General features: G+C 39.7%; 1 protein-coding gene across 7 annotated transcripts in view; it reads right to left on the bottom strand.

Annotated features, from left to right (window-relative positions):
* Positions 1-7,517: 7,517 nt before the first annotated feature.
* The window catches only part of DACH1 (dachshund family transcription factor 1), a 486,010-nt gene continuing 474,405 nt past the window's right edge, over positions 7,518-19,122 (bottom strand). For all 7 annotated transcript variants that reach the window (XM_075918909.2, XM_075918912.2, XM_075918907.2 and 4 more), the window contains one exon: positions 7,518-10,229. In XM_075918909.2, the coding sequence (XP_075775024.2) occupies positions 10,192-10,229 (38 nt within the window). In that variant the 3' untranslated portion in view covers positions 7,518-10,191. The remainder of the gene's footprint in view (positions 10,230-19,122) is intronic.

The following is a 19,122-nucleotide window of genomic DNA, read 5'->3' as shown; positions in this document are numbered from 1 at the left end:
AAAGGAAGTTCTTCTTACACAGCTCATAGTCAATCTGTGGAACTCCTTGCCTGAGGAGGTTGTGAAGGCTAGGACTAAAACAGGGTTTAAAAGAGAACTAGATACATTCATGGAGGTTTAGTCCCTAAATGGCTACTAGCCAATATAGGTAAGAAATGGTGTCCCTAACCTCTGCTTGTCCGAGAGTGGAGATGGATGGCAGGAGAGAGATCGCTTGATCATTACCTGTTCAATTCACTCCCTCTGGGACACCTGGCATTGGACATTGTCAGCAGACAGGGTACGGGGCTGGATGGACCTTTGATCTGACCCAGTATGACCATTCTTATGTTCTTATGTGACCCCACTCCAACTCCCCTCTTGCCAACCCCGCTGTTGTCCCAGGCCCCACCCAACCCCAAGTTCGTCTGGGTACCCGGACCCGAGACAGCATTTACAGTTGCCCTGATCCTCCCTCCTCACCCCCCCATCCAGGTTCTCAGCCCCCCGCTCCCCAGTTTCTTTTTGTCAAAAAAAATGTACAAAGTTTTCGTTGTTCAACTCAAAACTGTTGTTTTTATTTATTGGACAGGGAAGTGGTGCAGGGAGGAGTTGTGGTGGAAAGGTATGGGGGGGCAAGACACAGGTCCCCATTGGGGAGGCCCTGTAGAGAGTTACTGTGCTCCTTCAGACAGCCTTTCCGTCAGGGCCTCCCAGATGTGCACCCTCAACTAATGGGCCTGAAGGAAGGCCTCCCTCTTCCTCTCCACAATGTTGTGGAGGACACAACATGCTGCGACTACCTCAGGTATGTTGCACTCCCTCACATCAAGGCAGGTCAGGAGACACCTGAACCTGGCCTTGAGGCACCCTAAGGTGCATTCAACCTGCATGCGGGCCTAGTTGTGGTGCGTGTTGAATTGTTCCATGGTGGGGTCCAGGTGCCCAGTGTAGGGCTTCATGAGCCATTGCATTAGTGGGTAGGTCGCATCCCTGATGAAGCACAATGACATCTGTCTGTCACCCATGCGATAGCCCCACGGGGGGAAGAATGTGCCAGCCTCCAGCTTGTGGTAAAGGTTAGAGTTCCAGAATATGCAGGCGTCGTGTGCCTGGTGTGACCACTTGACAAAAATATCCAGAAACTGTACATGGTGGTAGACCAGGGCCTGCAGCACCATGGAGAAATAGCCCTTCCTGTTAATGTACTGCGTGGCTCGAGTCTGTGGTGTCGCTGATTGCTCCTCCTAAGTTTGTGAAGCCCAGGGCAGCAAATCTGGCCACGATCAGGTCCAGGTCTCTGAGGCAGATGACCATGCAGAGCAGGACAGAGTTGATGACTCTCACAACCTGCAGAAGGAGACAAACAAACACATAAAACATAGAATGAGAGAGAGTGCCTGAGCCCTTGGTTGGTGCCCATTCCCCTTCCCCCCTCTCAAGCACCCCAGGAGGCACCCCCTATGGCTGTGTGAGGGCTGGACGGCAACCCCCCCCCAGGGATGGGGATTCCCCACACCCCCACTCCATCCCCCACAGCTCCCACACCCCTTTCCCTAGGGTCCCCCTTTTCCAGAACTTCACCCCCCTCCCCCCAACAGGGACTGCAGCCCAAGAGAGCTTTACCTCCATGAGAAGGACCATGACGTTGAACTTCCCCACGCTGAACTGGGGTCCCACCGACCGGTAGTTGTCGAGGGTGGTGAGCTTCCAGACGGCAATAACAACTTGCTTCTCCAGGGGGATGGTGGGCTGCAGGTGGGTGTAATTTCTCTGGAGGATGGGGCAAGCCAGGCTCACAGCTCCAAGAAGTTTCCTTCCGTATGCGGAAGTTGTTGAGCCACTTCTTGTCATCCCACCACTCCATCACCAGCCAGTTCCATCAGTCAGAACTGGTGTCCAGCCTCCAGAATCATCTCTTGACTGGGGGTGTGAGTGCAATGGCATTGCTCCCACACCCAGGCAAAGGGACTCAGAGATGAGCTCAGAGTCAATCTGGAGCAGGATCATCAAGTCGGTCTGCTAAAACTGCTGCATAACTTGCAGCATGGCTGTGTGGGGCCATCAGATGCCCAAGGGTAGATCCGGCGGCATAGCAAAAAAAAAAAAAAAAAAAAAAAAAGATTCTGTGCATCCAACATACCTGGGCAACTAGAGCATGTGCTGCTAAATCTTTGCTGTCCCTTGTAGAAATAGGCAAGCACACAGCAGAACCTGAGAAATGGCTTTCCTAGGGGTCCTTTTAAGCACGCATCTCAGATAACCTTAGGCAACAGCACCCGGAAGCAACTGCTGACCTATTGCACTGGCTGAAGTGGTTCCAGGTGGTCTTTTATGTGAGAGAGCATCCAATCAGCATGGACACTCTCTTTTGAAAAAGTAGATCACTTTTTCGATGCTCTTGTGCCCTGTGGGCACTCTTTCAGAAGAAGTTTTTTTGGAAGATCTCTTCTTTGCAAACTTGAAAGGCAATGCTCACGGCACATTTTAAAATGTTAGAAGATATTCTCCTACATCTACTCCCCAGTCTTCATGTCTGATCCCTTAACTTCCTTAATTAAGTTCTCAGGGTTAATTATCAATAGACACTTTTTGCAGGGGGAGGTTATATATTTTAATAAAAATTCTGAAAAGAATATTTGATGGTACATTTAATCCTTAGTTAAAGGGATAGTCTCAAATAGAATAGTGATAGAGATGTAGCCGTGTTAGTCTGGGGTAGCTGAAGCAAAATGCAGGACAATGTAGCACTTTAAAGACTAACAAGATGGTTTATTAGATGATGAGCTTTCGTGGGCCAGACCCACTTCCTCAGATCAAATAGTGGAAGAAATGGTTGTGACTACTTTCTTCCACTATTTGATCTGAGGAAGTGGGTCTGGCCCACGAAAGCTCATCATCTAATAAACCATCTTGTTAGTCTTTAAAGTGCTACATTGTCCTGCATTTTGTCTCAAATAGAATGATTGACAAATTAAACTTCTAAAAAGTTGATATTGATCATGAATATATTAGGAATGTGAATTACAGTTGATCAACAGGTAAATTCAAGGATTTGAAACACCTAATTTGAAAGGGAAAAAAGGAACAGAATTTTAAAAATGTAAACGAATAGACTATTTAATTGGGCTTTAGACTAGTTTTCTTTTACTTTAAGACTGTTTTATAAACTACTTTGACTTAAAGGGTGTGTCTAATGGAGCGATGTAGATTAGGCTGATCGGCAAAGGGAAATGAAGCTGCGATTTAAATAATCATGGCTTCATTTCAATTTAAATGGCTGCTGCGCTGAGCCGACAAACAGCTAATCAGCTGTTTGTCGGCTCAGCGCACTAGTCTAGACGCTCCGCGCCAACCTGAAAGCCCTTTATCGACCTCCCCGTTATGCCTCGTAGGATGAGGTTTACTGGGGAGGTCAATAAAGGGCTTACATGTTGGCAAGGGAGCGTCCAGACTAGCGCGCTGAGCCGACAAACAGCTGATCAGCTGTTTGTCGGCTTAGCACAGCACCCATTTAAATTTAAACGAAGCTGCGATTATTTAAATCGTGGCTTCATTTCCCTTTGCCAAACAAACAAATCTACATGGCTCCGTCGATGGAGCCATGTAGTTTAGACGTACCCAAACAGTATCAGTCTGCAGCATGTACTCAAGGAAACTTTCTCTTTGAGCAAATAAAAAGTTATTGTGTGTACTATGCAATAGTCACATCTGTTCTGCCCCAGAATGAGTCCTGAGATATAACTCCTTCATGGACTTACATTAAAAGACAAACATACTAAGTAGTTTTAACAAACTGCTGCAGTCGATACTTAGTGATTCGATTTCATGGGTGTAGTGTATACCTGCTAGACCAAACCCGAAGGGTGCCACCATCAGCACCAGTACTGCTACTCCTCTTGCTGTGTGGATGAGGATTTAAGACACACTGACTTCAGCTACATAATTTACATCTCTGGAGTTGCGTATCTTACTTTGACCTTTCCGCGTAGTCTAGACCAGACCCTAAAGAGGACTTTGAGTTCTTTGGAGATTTTTGATCTGTCTCCACTAGACATAACATCTGTAGAGTAAATATCCTGGTTTTGAAATATATCTGGTGAAGTATGCACTTGGATTTTTTCTACACAATCTTTTCTCCTGCCCTCTTTCAGATGATATGGGTTGATGTCAACATAATATAACCTATTTTAACTATAATGTCTGCTCCTTGCACCCTGGTTCACTTGAATCATACATACATCAGGGAGGAACTATAATCTTTTTTGGGCAGGGACTTTCGCTTGCTGTATATTTGTACAATGCCTAGCATAATGGAGAACTGACCAGTAATCTGTATGTATTCCACATGATAAGTATTACTAATACTCCGGATGGTTTTAGGAAGTGTTAAACCAATTGTTTTCTTTACCAATGGTTGTTCTTTCTTTGGTTACAGTTTGGGGAATATAATTCTAAATGGAGGGAATAATAGACTAGCCAATTCTAGTCTGAATGGGAGCCTCTGCCTTCTTTTCTTCTGGATTGTCCCCTCTCTTTCCAATGATGCTAATCTGGCTCATTCCTCTGGCCTCCTGATGCATCTGATATCTATTGGCAAAAATTATGCATTTCCCCAAAAAAATTCCAGCCACTTCAGCCTCAGAACAACTATAATTCCCAAAAGCTTGTGGCTAAAACAAGTGCTTCTTTCCACATGGCATCATGAGCAATTGTATTTGAGATTGTATAGTGAATGCCAGCTCTCTGACTAATAGACCGACACGCCAACCTGTCACAATATACATTATCCTTATTCTGGAAGCTAATTGATACCTCACAATAGGTTATGTTGAAGTCACAAATGCTCATCCTGGGGAGCCATAACTTTAACCCGCAGACTATGTTTGAATTCTCTTGGTTTATGGAAAAAAAGAGAGAGAAAGGGCATTCAGGGCAAGATTTTCAACAGTGTGTTGTGATTTGAGGTGCCTGAATTTTCAAATGTCAAACTTAGTACACTTTAAAAGGGCCTAAATTTCATAAAGAATTGTACAGCTTCTCTCTGAAAAGCAGGCTCAGTTCCACAAATTCATAGGTTTTAAGATTATTGTGAATATCTAGTCTGATCTCATACATTACACAGGCCGTGGAAAGCCAACCAGAAATTCCTGCATTAAGCCCATATCTTGTGATTGAGCTGAAGCATGTTCCTTTAAAAGGGATTCAAAATGGCTAATATTTGGCACCCAAACCAGAAACACCCTAAATCACTATTGACATCTGAAAATCTTGCCTTTAGGGCTTTGTTTATTAGAAGGCACCCTAACAAACATCATGTAAGCAGTGAACCAGTTTTCAAAAGATTGGGGCACCTTCAATGGATTTGAGAGCTACATTTCAGGCCAGAAAGCAACCTTAGCATTTCAATGGTTGCCTCAGGAATATTTGTAGGTGAGTATTTTCTACACAGTTTAGGAATCTGGGCTCAAAACTCCTTGATGATCTGATTATGGCCAGATCTGCTATGAAAACCATTTAATGATACAGAGCTCTATTTCTGCTTCTTAATCCAAACTTCTCCTTCTTGTTTTCACAGTGGGTATCTCCCACCTCTTCTTCCACTTGCTGGTGGCTTTTCTCTGTGGGTATGTCTAGACTGCATCCCTCTGTCAGCAGAAGGATGCAGATTAGGCAGGTTGACATTGCAAATGAATCAAGGATTTAAATATCCCGTGCTTAATTTGCATAAAAACGGCCTCCGCGTTTTGCAGACTCAGCACTTTGTTGGCAAACTGCGTCAGTCTAGAGGGGGATCTGTCGAGAAAGAAAGCCTTTTTCGACAGACCCTGTAAACCTCCTTGCAGGAGGCATAAGTGATCTGTTGAAAAAGGCTTTCTTTCTCTACAGATCCCCCTCTAGACTGCCGCCTTTTGCTGGCAAAATGCTGAGTCATAAAAATGCGGCATCCATTTTTATGCGAATTAGATGCGGGATATTTAAATCCTTGCCTCATTTGCAATGTCGACCTACCTAATCTGCATCTCTCTGACGACAGAGAGATACAGTCTAGACATACCCTATGTTGGGGAGATCTGTTTTTGTGTTTGCACTGCCAGATCTCGAGATAGCTACTACCCCTAATGTTGCCTAGCTGTGCCAGTCCAGCCAAAGCATGAGTCAGTTGCAGCTGCTGGTTGCTATCTCTTTGCTTGACAGTTAAAGAGATGACCAATTGTGTAGAGAGGGCAGCATGAATGGAGGTGCAAGATGCTTCAAAAGTATATTATAGAAGCTCCTTGTCTGGGCTAATTTAAAACTGGCCGGGAAAGTGCTAGACAATTACTGAAAAGAACAATCCTGTACTGGCTGAGAGATGGATTTGTAGACTGAATAAGGGTTTTGGTTTTTTTGAAATCTTAGCTCTGCAATTTCAGCACTCTGAGTCTCAGAGCTATCAGCAAGCTCCAGTGGTGCACCAAGCAAGTAGTTGGCTGTTCAAGTACATAGATGGTTTTTGCCCTTGAGGCATTTTAAAGGCAGGAAGAGGAAGGAAAATGTTGTTGCTGCATGTGCAAAGGTTGAGAAAACTCCAGTCTTAACTACTGGCCAGCAACCAATACCCAAAAGGATCCACTCAGTCCTTCAATCACACAATTGCAGCACCCACAATGCATAGGAGTAATTAAATAAGATCGTTCAGCTGGGCTAATCTCCTCCTTGTTCCCAAAACAAATCTGGTCCCCAGTGAAGACAGGAAGCTCCTATATTCTCATCACTGTAAAAAGGAACATGGCCTTTAATATATAAGAAGAATATGTAACTTTAGTGTACTCTAGTACAAAAAGATCATATTTAAATACGTTTGTTAAAAACCTGCTTTCAAAAATGCCACCAAGCTCTCTACTCCTTCAGAAAATCTTAAACATATATTAAGACATCAGTGCTGTATTTTTTAAAATAAAATGATAATTTAAATGTTTAAAATATTTTCTGTGTGTAAAACAAACAAACAAATACAAGTGTTAGGATTTCAAGTTTCTAAACGTGTTATATCAGTTGAAGGAGATCTGAGATAAAAACAACTGGGATGTAACAAATCCGACACACTTTTGTAGTTATGGGAATAATACGTTTTGTTCCATCAATGTGTCCACTTTACATTATTCAGCACAAAGCTTTACGAAATAAGAATCATGGGAATATCACAATATAAAAGAAAAAGGTACAAATAACAGCTTCATAAACTGAGCAATGTACATAAATAAATCATGCAGATGGGGGCAGTTTGCTTAGCTAGCAAGAAACAAAATATGGAAAATCTGCTTGTTAAACAATAACCACAGAGTGTGCTTTTATGATGTTTTTTCACCACAGTAATTCATATTAGAGATAGAAGCAGTTGCATGTTAAATAAAATCATTCAGCATTGTTCTCCTCGCATTACAAAGAGCTGACTTATGTTGTTTTTAGATGCCTCCCATTAGAAAGTAAATATTCCTTTGATGTTATACATTTCACAAAATTTAATAAAGATGAACTGTAAATAAAGTCACAGGGAGATTTCAGACAGTTTTATTAGCAGATTGTTGAAAAGAAAAAGAAAATTAAATACAGTAACAGTAAACGTGGTTCTCACATTGAAACCAGGCTCCAATAACTAGACTACCATAGAAAAATTTCCAATTCTTGCATTATGATGTAAAAACAGATTTTTGTACAGATTTTGTACAACAAAATTCGTAATAACCTTTTATCATTTTTAGAAAACTTTAAATATATAGATAAAAATAGACAATTTTCATAGGTCCTACATGAAGATGAGAATGTTCTGTTCCAAGGGCTTGCATAGAGCGCAAATGTGGTTATATTATAGAACAACTAGACATTAATATCTTTAAGATTACAAAATCATATAAACAATAACATGAGCACAACTTTTCTTCATAATCTATGCAAAAACAAACAAAAACAAAACAAACAAATTTTTAAAAACCAGCAACCCAAAACTTGTGTAACTAAAAAGGGGCAAAAATTCAACTTCCGGTGACATTTCATGAATTGTAATATTTACACCATTTTATTAAGCTCGTAATATCCATCTTATAAATTGCTTCCCCCTTATTCCTTAACATTTCCATTTTTGTACCAAGCCAAACACTGAGGCATTCCTAAATGTCTTGAAAGCATATAGTGTAAAATTATGAAACTGACTTACAGGTGACTCTATGCAAGGAGCAGAGCAATGGCAGATGCTACTACATATTTCAGTTGTAGGCTTTTAATTCTCTTTCAGATATGAATGATTCACAAGCTTGCCACAAGTCCATCAAAATTTACAGCTGTTAACCCTTTAAAGACTGCATATGAAAAAAAAAACTAGTGTACAGAATCTCTGAAGTATTGAAGTAACTATGAAAGATGATTAAAAACAATGTTACTATAAAGTATTTGGGAATAACAATATTTAATGAAAATATTGCTCAATATTTCTTTAAAAATTACCATAATGTGAATTTGTATATACAAATTTCCTATTCTTAGAAAAGGATTATGATGGGATAAATATGGGTGTACCAGCATTGCAAGGAAAAACCTACAAAGCATAGAAGTGCAGAGTTAGAGTTTACAATTCTTTAATGCCTTTGTACTTTAATATCCAATCAGAACTATTTTTTAAAGGAGAATTTTTTTTAAGTTAGGCATCTTAGATAATGAAGATTTGGATATGTTTCCATGTAATAAATAACATTTTATATGTATACAACAATAGAGAGGAAGAAAGAATAATCACAAACTTACAGTAACAATGCTGATTCACAAAATCAGTCTTTAAAGGGTAACTCAAAATTATGCAAAGCATCATGTTAGTATGTAATAAGCAGTGTGTTGTAGCTTACTTCCAGTTATCAGCACAAAGGTGAAAACACATTTTAGCTTTCATAAAGACAGTGAAAATAACACATAACCACCTTTCCCTAAGATAAGGTGAGGGAGGGACAATAGACTTCAACTGTATCACTCAGCTCTACGTGGTATTGGACTGATACATCAAGTGTTTGTTAGGTTTTCTTTTTAGTAACATTGACGTAATATGACATTAACATATAAAAATAGTTCTGGTGTTTTGACTTGCTGCTCAGCCACAGTCCATTCTTAAAAGTGCTGTTTCAGGGCACTAACCAGGGCTTAATATACAAATAAAAGTGGCTGATACAGAATTCTGACTCATTACCAGATGCTTAAGATCTCATTCATTAATACTGTGACTCCAGGACAAATATTTACATGCCTGCATGCGTTAAAACTAGAAAGGCGTCTTTCTGACAAACAGGGTGACAAAACATGTTATCTAAAATGTTCATTTACCTAAACTCTAGTATTCTACTGCATACATAATACCTTCCTGGTGTGGTCTGTGTTTATATACTGTACATGTAACCAACAGTTTGAATAAGAAGCAAAGTATTTTTCCCCCATAAGCCCCTGCCAGTTTAAAATGAGAAATTATTACTCGTTTTATTTTTTTTATGTTTATTTTAGGAAATGAGACTTTGTGAACAGTAAAACAGTTTTGCTTACATTCAGCATTTCTTTTCTCTTAGACAAAATTTCATTTTACTTCATGTGGTCTAGCATCCATGTGTTGGTCTCCTGGAAAGCGTGTGGCAAAAAAAAAGTCTTTAGAAGAAAACCTACTTTCGCAGAGTTGAAAATTGAATACAACAGGTTTTTTTTTTCCTTTTATTTTTTTTTCTAGGAATCCTCGTATGCCCCCATACAAGTTTACTTTTGAGCTGTCTTGCTGGTTTAGGTATGACATAACAGTCCGTAAGTGTAGGTGGACACTGCTGGAAGGATTATTTGATGTGCTCAAATACAGAATCATCAGAGGAGGACAGATGTTTCATTCCATTAAAAAGGGAATGTTAGGCCTTTTTCTGATTGGTCTGTAAGTTTGTATACAAGGGTCCAATAGCAAAGCTACAGTTTTTGACTGTTAGAAGAGCACAACTTGTACATTTATAAACATTCTCTAGGTCTCTGGCTTGAGCCACAGATGATAATCAATGGAGGACACTCTTGCAAAATTCTTTAAACTTTTGAAGAACATGGATACACAAAGTTAAGGAAGTTGCCTTGAAAACACTTTGTTTTTGTAGAACTTCCAAATAGTGAACATCTTACTGCAAAGGTCTTTACTGCAGCACAAATTGCTTCAGTGGGAAAAATTCAGTACATGACTGTCGTTTTCAAATAAAGTCTTCCATCTAAAATAAGAAAACAAATATTTTCTTTAAATATTCATTCCTGTACTATATCAACAGAAATAGCAGATAGTTTGTAAAATGTATAATGTAAAATGTCATGCATTACAAAGCTATTTTAAATAGCAATGTTCTCAAGAAATATGCACTTACATATATTCAAAATTAATTCCATTAACAATTACACAGAGTTAGCAAGTTCTGAACACTGCAACTGTTCCAAATACCTGCAAATCATATCAATGCATGGAGACTAGGAAAGTAAGTGGAACTTTTGTGCATGTGTTTTTTACTGATTACCTCCTTCATGGTTACAGAGCAAAAAAATTCCCGAATGCAACCATGAGTACTCCCATCACTAAAGGCATAGTTTATAACTTACACTGTAGCTGTGTTGTTAAATATACCATGTAATGTAACCACTGTGCACATTTATAGTTATTTATACAGAACCCAGTATAGGATATTTAATCAGCATCAGTGAGCCTTTTCACCCATAAGTGAGATTAACTTAACAATTACTATGTTAAAGATGCAATCACATAACTCAACTTTTGCCATCCAATAGAGAAATAGACATTTAAGTGGTGGTGGTGGGGAACCATGAGTAATAACTAATAAATTCTTTGAGTTGGTAACGCTGGAAATAAAAGCATTGAGATGCATAGAGTCTTCTGCCCAAAAGTATTGCAACCTGATTTATAAGTATAAAGCAAAGCCTACTGTTTTATGAGTATAAGATGTAAAATATATAGCTCTATGTGTGTATATATATATATATATATTTCAAAGGGGAAATAAACAAGTTTGTGATAAAAAGTGTAGGTTCTCTGGCTCTAAACTACAGAAATTAAGAGGAATTGTGAAGTGCATTATTCACATACCATGAATAATTATAAAATATCCAGCCTACCCATGAACCTCAGAGCTCTACAGTACACACTTGTATTTGCATATGCAACACAGAATTCTATTTTGTTTAATACCCCCCACCCCCAATATATCAACAGGTATTAGCAACATGTTTTTCAATTTGACCTGGTTAATCTGAATTAGCCTGTAAAATTCACATTAGGAAAAATTAAGGTCCACAATTCAGTGCAATGCAAATTTTTTGATGGCTAATTGAGTCTTTAAAATACTCCAACATCTGCATAAACCCCCTGCATCAGCGAAATTATCATATTATCAGTACTGAGAGAAACAAAGAGAAGTTTCACTGAAGAGCACAAATGGAACTGACCATATTCTGTCCTAAGGGCACCCCTTCCAACCACACTGTCAAGCTCCTGTGGTGGCTGCATTGGGAGAAAGTGCAGACATAGCACCTATTTATCTTTTCCTTCTAAATTTCCTTTCTCCTCTATTCTTAATTTCATTTTGCATTACTGTACTTTTCCTGATCTTTTCTCCCTTTCACTCCTCCTACAGCCTTCCACCACTTACTCTCTGAACCATTTCAGTGTCCTCTTTGCTCTTTATGTTCTTTGTGCACTAGAGATGAAAAGAAATGGAAAAAGGACTCAACCTGAAGGCTTTTTATTCTTTTTATTCATTCTCACAATGTTTGTGAGAATACTGGGGGGCAGGAGAGAATGATTACGTGAAACTAGGCTGGTAAACATCAAAACTCGAGATCTGGTAAAACACTTAAAAATTGTAAAGCTTAGATGGCTGGGCCCATTACTAGCTACAGTTACATATAATCCCTCCCACATATATTGAAAAAATAGTCACTAAAGCTGTCTCGGTACTTCTGTAGGAGAATTACTATACAGTATGTATCAGTACTTTAGATATCTTGAATGTGTGCATGCTGATGAGTGATAGGCATAATTCTTGGGACTAACCTAAATTCAGTGACTTACATTTTATTTGACTCTACTTGATCTCAGCATTCCTTTAAATAAAGTGTTTAGTTTCAAATATTCTCAATTAAAACATGTGCATAGGGTGCTGAATTCTTCTAATCATTGGCATGAGACAAAGTATATATAGCCAACAACAGAAGATTGAATAAACCATTGCTTAAGGAGCCGATCTGGCACTGAAGTCAATGGGGAGTTACCATATATACTCGAGTATAAGCCGAGTTTTCCAGCACATTTTTTGTGCTGAAAAATGCCCTCCTCGGCTTATACTCGAGTCAGCGTCTCGAGAACTGAGGCGGGCGGGCTCAGCGCGTCTCTGCCGCCGGCCGGGTCTAGCCGCGTGAGCCCGGAGCTCCGGCCCCGGTAACCGAGGCGCTCGGGGCGGGGGGCGCTGCCGGGAGCGGGCTGGGCTCCGTGTGTCGGGGGCCGTCGCTGCGCGGGGCGCTCGGAGCCTCTGCCGGCCGCTTGGGTTGCGGGTGCGCCCGCAGGTGCTGCTCGGAGCCAGCGGCCTCGCCCCGGGGCCGCCGGCAGAGAGGCTCGGGGAGCAGCCGAGAGGGGCTCTGGCCTGGGAAAGGTCCGGGCGGGGGCGGCGGGGGCTGAGCTGGTTGCGCCGAGTGTCCGAGCGTCTGTTCCCGTGTGTGACTGGTGCTGGCGCTGGGCGCTTTCTTGCAGGCGGCCCTTCAGGGGCTCATTGGATTGGCGGAAGGACTTTGAGCGGGAGTTACGGTATTTTTGATACCATATTGTTTTTGTTGACCCCCTTTTCCACTTACAGAGCTAGGTTATTGTTTTTCTTTGAAATAAATATTCATGTAATTTTATTGGTATCTATCTTCATTTTTTACATTTACCAGTAGCTGCCTCATTTCCTACCCTAGGCTTATACTCGAGTCCATATTTTTTCCCAGTTCTTTGTGGTAAAATTAGGTGCCTCGGCTTATATTCGGGTCGGCTTATACTCGAGTATATACGGGTATGTTTTAATGGGAGCAGGAGCAGGCCTTGCACTTCCCATCTAAAGTCAAGATAAAACAATATTTATGAAGGTCTTAAAAATCAGTCTCCTTTAGAAAGCCAAAATGCATATTTGTTTTTAAAAGTTGCTACCTTTTTTATCTATGATGATTATATATGATAAAATATAAACCGTAGAGGTCCTCAACCAGCCTTATGGTGGACCATAAAATGTGCTATAAAATACCTTTATATTGATAATGACCTTAAAATACTAGATGTAAAATAAGTATCTGATCTAATCCTATTGTTTAGGTTCCTTAATACATCTATATTCTCTATTAACTTGACTAATTCTCCTAACAGATGGACAAATGTAGCAAGCATTAAATATGTCAGCTGTAAAATATATGCCACCTGCCATGGCTACTGTAGATTATGCACTTTGAAGATTAAGTCTACTTTGTAAGATTTTACACACTTCCAGAACTTGCAAATATTTTATTTAATTTTTCAAAACTTACAACAGGAAGGATAAGATGCACAAATAAACAACTTTCCTTTAGGACTCGTTCTCCCAAATGGGCTTTAAAAATATAATACCTGTGCCAATGCACTCTTCTCATGATGCTGCTCATGGTGAATTTACAAGCAGGAGAAGGAGAGGGAGTTTTGGTAGATTTTATGTTCTTCTCCAACTACACAATCTATATACTGCAAATCATCTCATGAAACTACTTGCAAAGAACAAATGAGAAACTAGCTCTCCATCTGTGGGATTTGGCGACATCAAGCCACAGGAGTAAATGTTAGATGATCTGTGAGTTACTGTAGCGTCACATTATGATCTAATATAGCTGATCTAAAGTAGTACTTATATCCTCATCTCCCCTTTCCTTTCCCATCCCATTCAGGTCTGACTTTTCATCCCTCCAAGCTCCAGTTGGAGTAATTGTAGCTTACCAATTTTGTTATCAAAATGAGGCTGGCCTTATGAATATGCTGACAAAGTTCTTGTTTAGATCCCACTTGGGTGTTAAGCTTATTCCCCAGGAAAAGCAGGAATACAGATTTCAAAATAACCAGTCCATTATAAGTGTGGACAATTCACTTATTATTTCAAAATAAGGGGGGTTATTTCTAAATAACTCCCTAGTGTAGACCTGTGCTGATAGTTTATCTATGCCTTGCATGTACATTATATTACATTTATTAAATGTAGTATATATAGATTGTATATACAGGCACACAAAGATATCATGTATACCATTAACACATGTCCCAACTCTGCCTACATATCTATACCAGCGACACCATCACAGGACCTAACCACATCAGCCACACCATCACGGGCTCATTCACTTACACATCTACCAATGTAATATATGCCATCATATACATCAGCCAAACTGGACAGTCCCTACGTAAAAGAATAAACAGACACAAATCAGATATCAGAAATGGTAATATACAAAAACCTGTAGGAGAACACTTCAATCTCCCTGGACTTTAAAAAACAGACTTTAAAGAGAAACTGGAGAGCTACAATTCATCTGCAAATTTGACACTATCAGTTTAGGATTAAACAAAGACTGTGAATGACTAGCCAACTACAAAAGCAGTTTCTCCTCTGTTGGTGTTCCACACCTCCACATCAGCTGCTAAAAGGGGGCCTCATCCTCCCTGACTGAATTGACCTCGTTACCTCTAACCTTACTCTCGACTGGAACTTTTTTTTTAAGTCTGTATATTTATACCTGCCTCTGGAATTTCCATTACATGCATCTGACGAAGTGGGTCTTTACCCACGAAAGCTTATGCACCAATATATCTGCTAGTCTATAAGGTTCCACAGGATTTCTAGTTGTTTTTGCAGATTCAGACTAACACGGCTATCCCTCTGATACCTAACACATATATGAAACAAAATACAGGACTATGTAGCACTTTAAAGACTAACAAGATGGCTTATTAGATGATGAGCTTTCGTGGGCCAGACCCACTTCCTCAGATCAAATAGTGGAAGAAAATAGTCACAGCCATATATACCAAAGGATACAATTTTAAAAAATGAACACATATGAAAAGGACAAATCACATTTCAGAACAGAAGGCAGATGCAGGGTGGGGGGGAAGGAAGGTGAATGCCAGTGAGTTAATGATATTAGAGGTGGGGAAGGGTAGATGTCTGTGAGTTAATAGTATTAGAGGTGATAATTGGGGAAGCTATCTTTGTAATGGGTAAGACAGCTAGGGTCTTTGTTCAGCCCCCTACGGAGAGTGTCGGGGGCTGAACAAAGACCCCAGCTATCTTACCCATTACAAAGATAGCTTCCCCAATTATCACCTCTAATACTATTAACTCACAGACATCTACCCTTCCCCACCTCTAATATCATTAACTCACTGGCATTCACCTTCCTCTCCCTCCCCCCCCCCCCCCGCATCCCCCTGCTGTTCTGAAATGTGATTTGTCCTTTTCATATGTGTTTATTTTTTTAAATTGTATCCTTTGGTATATATGGTTGTGACTATTTTCTTCCACTATTTGATCTGAGGAAGTGGGTCTAGCCCACGAAAGCTCATCATCTAATAAACCATCTTGTTAGTCTTTAAAGTGCTACATAGTCCTGTATTTTTTTTCAGCTACACCAGACAACACGGCTACATTTCTATCAATATTTAACACATATATGTTATACCCCCCACAGACAAATATACAAGTAAGCTACAAAAATTCCTTGTTGCTCTAGGTACATGTCTGTAAAGATAGAGTGAATTTCTGTCACAATAACTGCACCACAATTAAGAAGAGGGGAGTTTGTCTGGGCTTACCAGAGAAGAACTGCTGTTTTATGGGCTGGAGGGGGAGGAGTCAGAGACTGCTGAAAGGAGCACTGACTGCCCTCAGGAATGTAAGATCCAAAAGGTATAAAGGTACAAGCACTGGGTGGGAGAAGGCACTTTGCTACACACAGCAAGCAAAGTCAGCCTCCACCCTCCTTCCCCTAGCTGAGGCAAACATCAGGTTGGGTTAGGCATCATGCTAGTTGCTCCTCTTTAAGGGGAGCTGGGAAGGAATTTTTCCCACACCACCAGATTTGGTGGAGTGAGGTTTCTTTGCCATATGTCACAATTTATTTCACAAGGTTGAACAGATGTTCGGTGCAGGTAATCCATAAGGAAACTATCCAGGGACCAGATAAATGGCCTGGTAAAGACTTAAAAGGAGATATTGGAACAGGGAACAGAACAGAGCAAGGAGTTTGAGGACTCATCTGAATGGGAAAGCAGGGAGCCAATTCCCTTCCACTCCCCCCCCCCCCACACCATTCTCATTCCCCACATTAACTCTCCCGAGGGTGGTTAATAGTAAGATCTAAGGCATAGGTTGGGGGTGGGATTGGATGGAAATCAAGTGGTTCTGGTGGAGCCTCATGTAATGATTTAAAGTAACATGGATTGACCTGCACTGTACATTTTATCTGAAGCATAGTCCCTGAATAATAAAGTTGTGGGCTGATTAAAATCTATATCAGCTATCTCCTGTCTTTCTTTTGATACACATGGACAATACTATGGTTTACACGTGGCACTGTACAACACTAGACGGATGCATGTTATACATACACAGAAATACTTCCTATGCTTAATGTTCACATATAAAATACAAATTAGGAAAATTGTGATAACTTGCTGAGTAAAAGCACTGCAGAATTTAACTATGTTTTAATTGGTCTCCCCTGTAAATGTCAATGTTCAGAAAGACTGACCTGCTAAAAGGAAATATTTGCACATTGTGAAAATGCTCACACTGGTAGCACTCATATTTGTTTTTGTTTGTGGGGGATTTGACAGGAGTTATAGTCTTGGCAAGGGAGTATTTAATTTTTTTGATTAAAATACCTTTTTAATTAAAACTCGTCTTGAGTTTTTTGAACCAACATACCCAAATAGTTACCAGGTCAGAAATGTAATGAACAAATAAACTGTTTTAACACAATTCTTCAAAAGTGTACATGGGGGAGGAGGGGCATATTGTGAAGCAATACTTAACCATGAAATGTATCCCCTTGAGAAGTAAACTGGGGAATAATCGCATTCACACTTGTGTAATATATGCAACATTTAGTTTTCGGGAGAGTCTACAAAGCCTGCTGGATAAAATGAAACTCTATTACTGCATTATTTCTGTAAACATGCAACTGTAAAAATCTAAAATCCGCATGACATTTCATGTGCAACATTAGGTTGCAGTATAAACAAATAAAAAAATGAATCCAGAAGTTACATCAATGTTAAGTAGAATGTAGTGTGCAAAAGAGGACTGTCACTCTTGGGATGAATCACTGAAGTTGTTTGAGACCATAATTTATTACAGATACTACAGTGATCAGATGAAGTGGGTTTTACCCACAAAATCTCATGACCTAATAAATGTTTTAGTCTCTAAAGTGCCACAGGACTGTTCGTTGTTATTCATCATTATGCTAGTGAAAGCATCCTGCAATCCAGATAACAGTTGTGGTTTATGAAAATTCATGAATCCACATCCAAGGCCGTGTAACACCTGCACTCTGTGAGTCAACCAATTGCCATCAGTAGAGGGCTACCAACCAAACTCTTTTTAGTGATAGGCTAAAGCCTTTGCAAATGGGAGAAAACCCGTTCTGGCTATGGGAGTAGTGCAGAAATACCAGAGAAGAATGAGGTTTTATTTCCAGTACTACCACTCATCGTCTTATGACAGGTTTTTTTAATCCATCTGGACTCCTGCTTTCCTTTGATCTTTCTTTTCTATTTACATTGCAATGTATTTGGGGCAGGGATTGTCTCTTATTGAATCTGCACTATGCCTAGCAGAATAGGGCCCCGACCTTGGCTGAGGTCTTGACAGACTACCAGAATAAAAAAAATAAACACATCAGCCTGATTCTATTTTAAATGGAAGTACGGATTTTTCTAATACTTCTAAAAATATTCCATTTGAAAGACACCTCCTTTTAACAGAAGTTGAAGTTATGTGAGCTGAAAGAAGGCCCTTTGTAAATCAAAGAATAAATCAAACCTCTGCTCTCATTGAAATCACTGGGAATGTTACACTGAAGCTCAATAGATGGAGGATCAGCCCATTGCAACTACATTCTGAATACTTTCAAAACTATTCATTTTGAATCTAGCTAGTAGGTGTAATTACAATGTGTTTCTCCCTCTCTCTACAAATAGGGTGGCATTCAGGCAAATGAAGTATCACTGCAATATAAGTTAATGTTATCCACATTTTGTGACTTATGGGTCATTATGAGGGTTTTTTTTGTCCCCAGTGTTTTATACTATGTGTTACTAGAGTGCAAAATATCATGATCCAGATATTATGGAACATGTTCAATATCTAAAAGAAAATATTTGTGGCATAAAAAGGAACTACTTTTATTTAAATAAAAGAAAAGATACTCGCTTGAGCTAAAGAATGTAACAAATTGTGTTTCCTTTTAGGAAGTAACTATTGAAAATGGCAGCTATTTTCTCAGAAGTTATTTTCAGGCACCTGTAACTTAATGATGTTCATCCCTTTCAAAGACCAGTTGTACATTCATGCCCGAATGCTCACAGCCTCTTCAGCCCAGACTGGATAAAAGCACCAGCAAGCCACGGCTCAAATACTTTTAAATGATATAACCGGCTGGTTTGTTTCAATAACATGGGACCAATGTGGCTCACAGTGTACTTCTAACCTTTCATTCAACCTGATGTTTTAATCATTTGGAGGAAGAGATGATAACAATAATAAAGAATGGTAAACAAATGGTAATGATGCATGTGATATTTGACAAGAAGGCAATGGAAAGTCAAAAGAAAAACAAGCATATTGCAACAGACGGAAGGGATCTGAATCAAACTGTAACTCTTCCTCAAAAAACTTAAAAGGAAGCAGCTAATTAAGTTTAAAATCTATTTTTCCTACTCTTCATATATTTTATTTAAAATTCAGACAAAAGAGGATTTATTTACCACCAAGGCGGGAAGATGCAGAATGAGAGTCTGACTGCTTAACTGTGGGAAAACTATTT

This window comes from Pelodiscus sinensis, chromosome 1 (genome assembly GCF_052426305.1).
Source record: "Pelodiscus sinensis isolate ZL-2025 chromosome 1, ASM5242630v1, whole genome shotgun sequence".
Taxonomy (NCBI): Eukaryota; Metazoa; Chordata; order Testudines; family Trionychidae; genus Pelodiscus; species Pelodiscus sinensis.
This window is presented reverse-complemented; position numbering and strand designations above follow the sequence as displayed.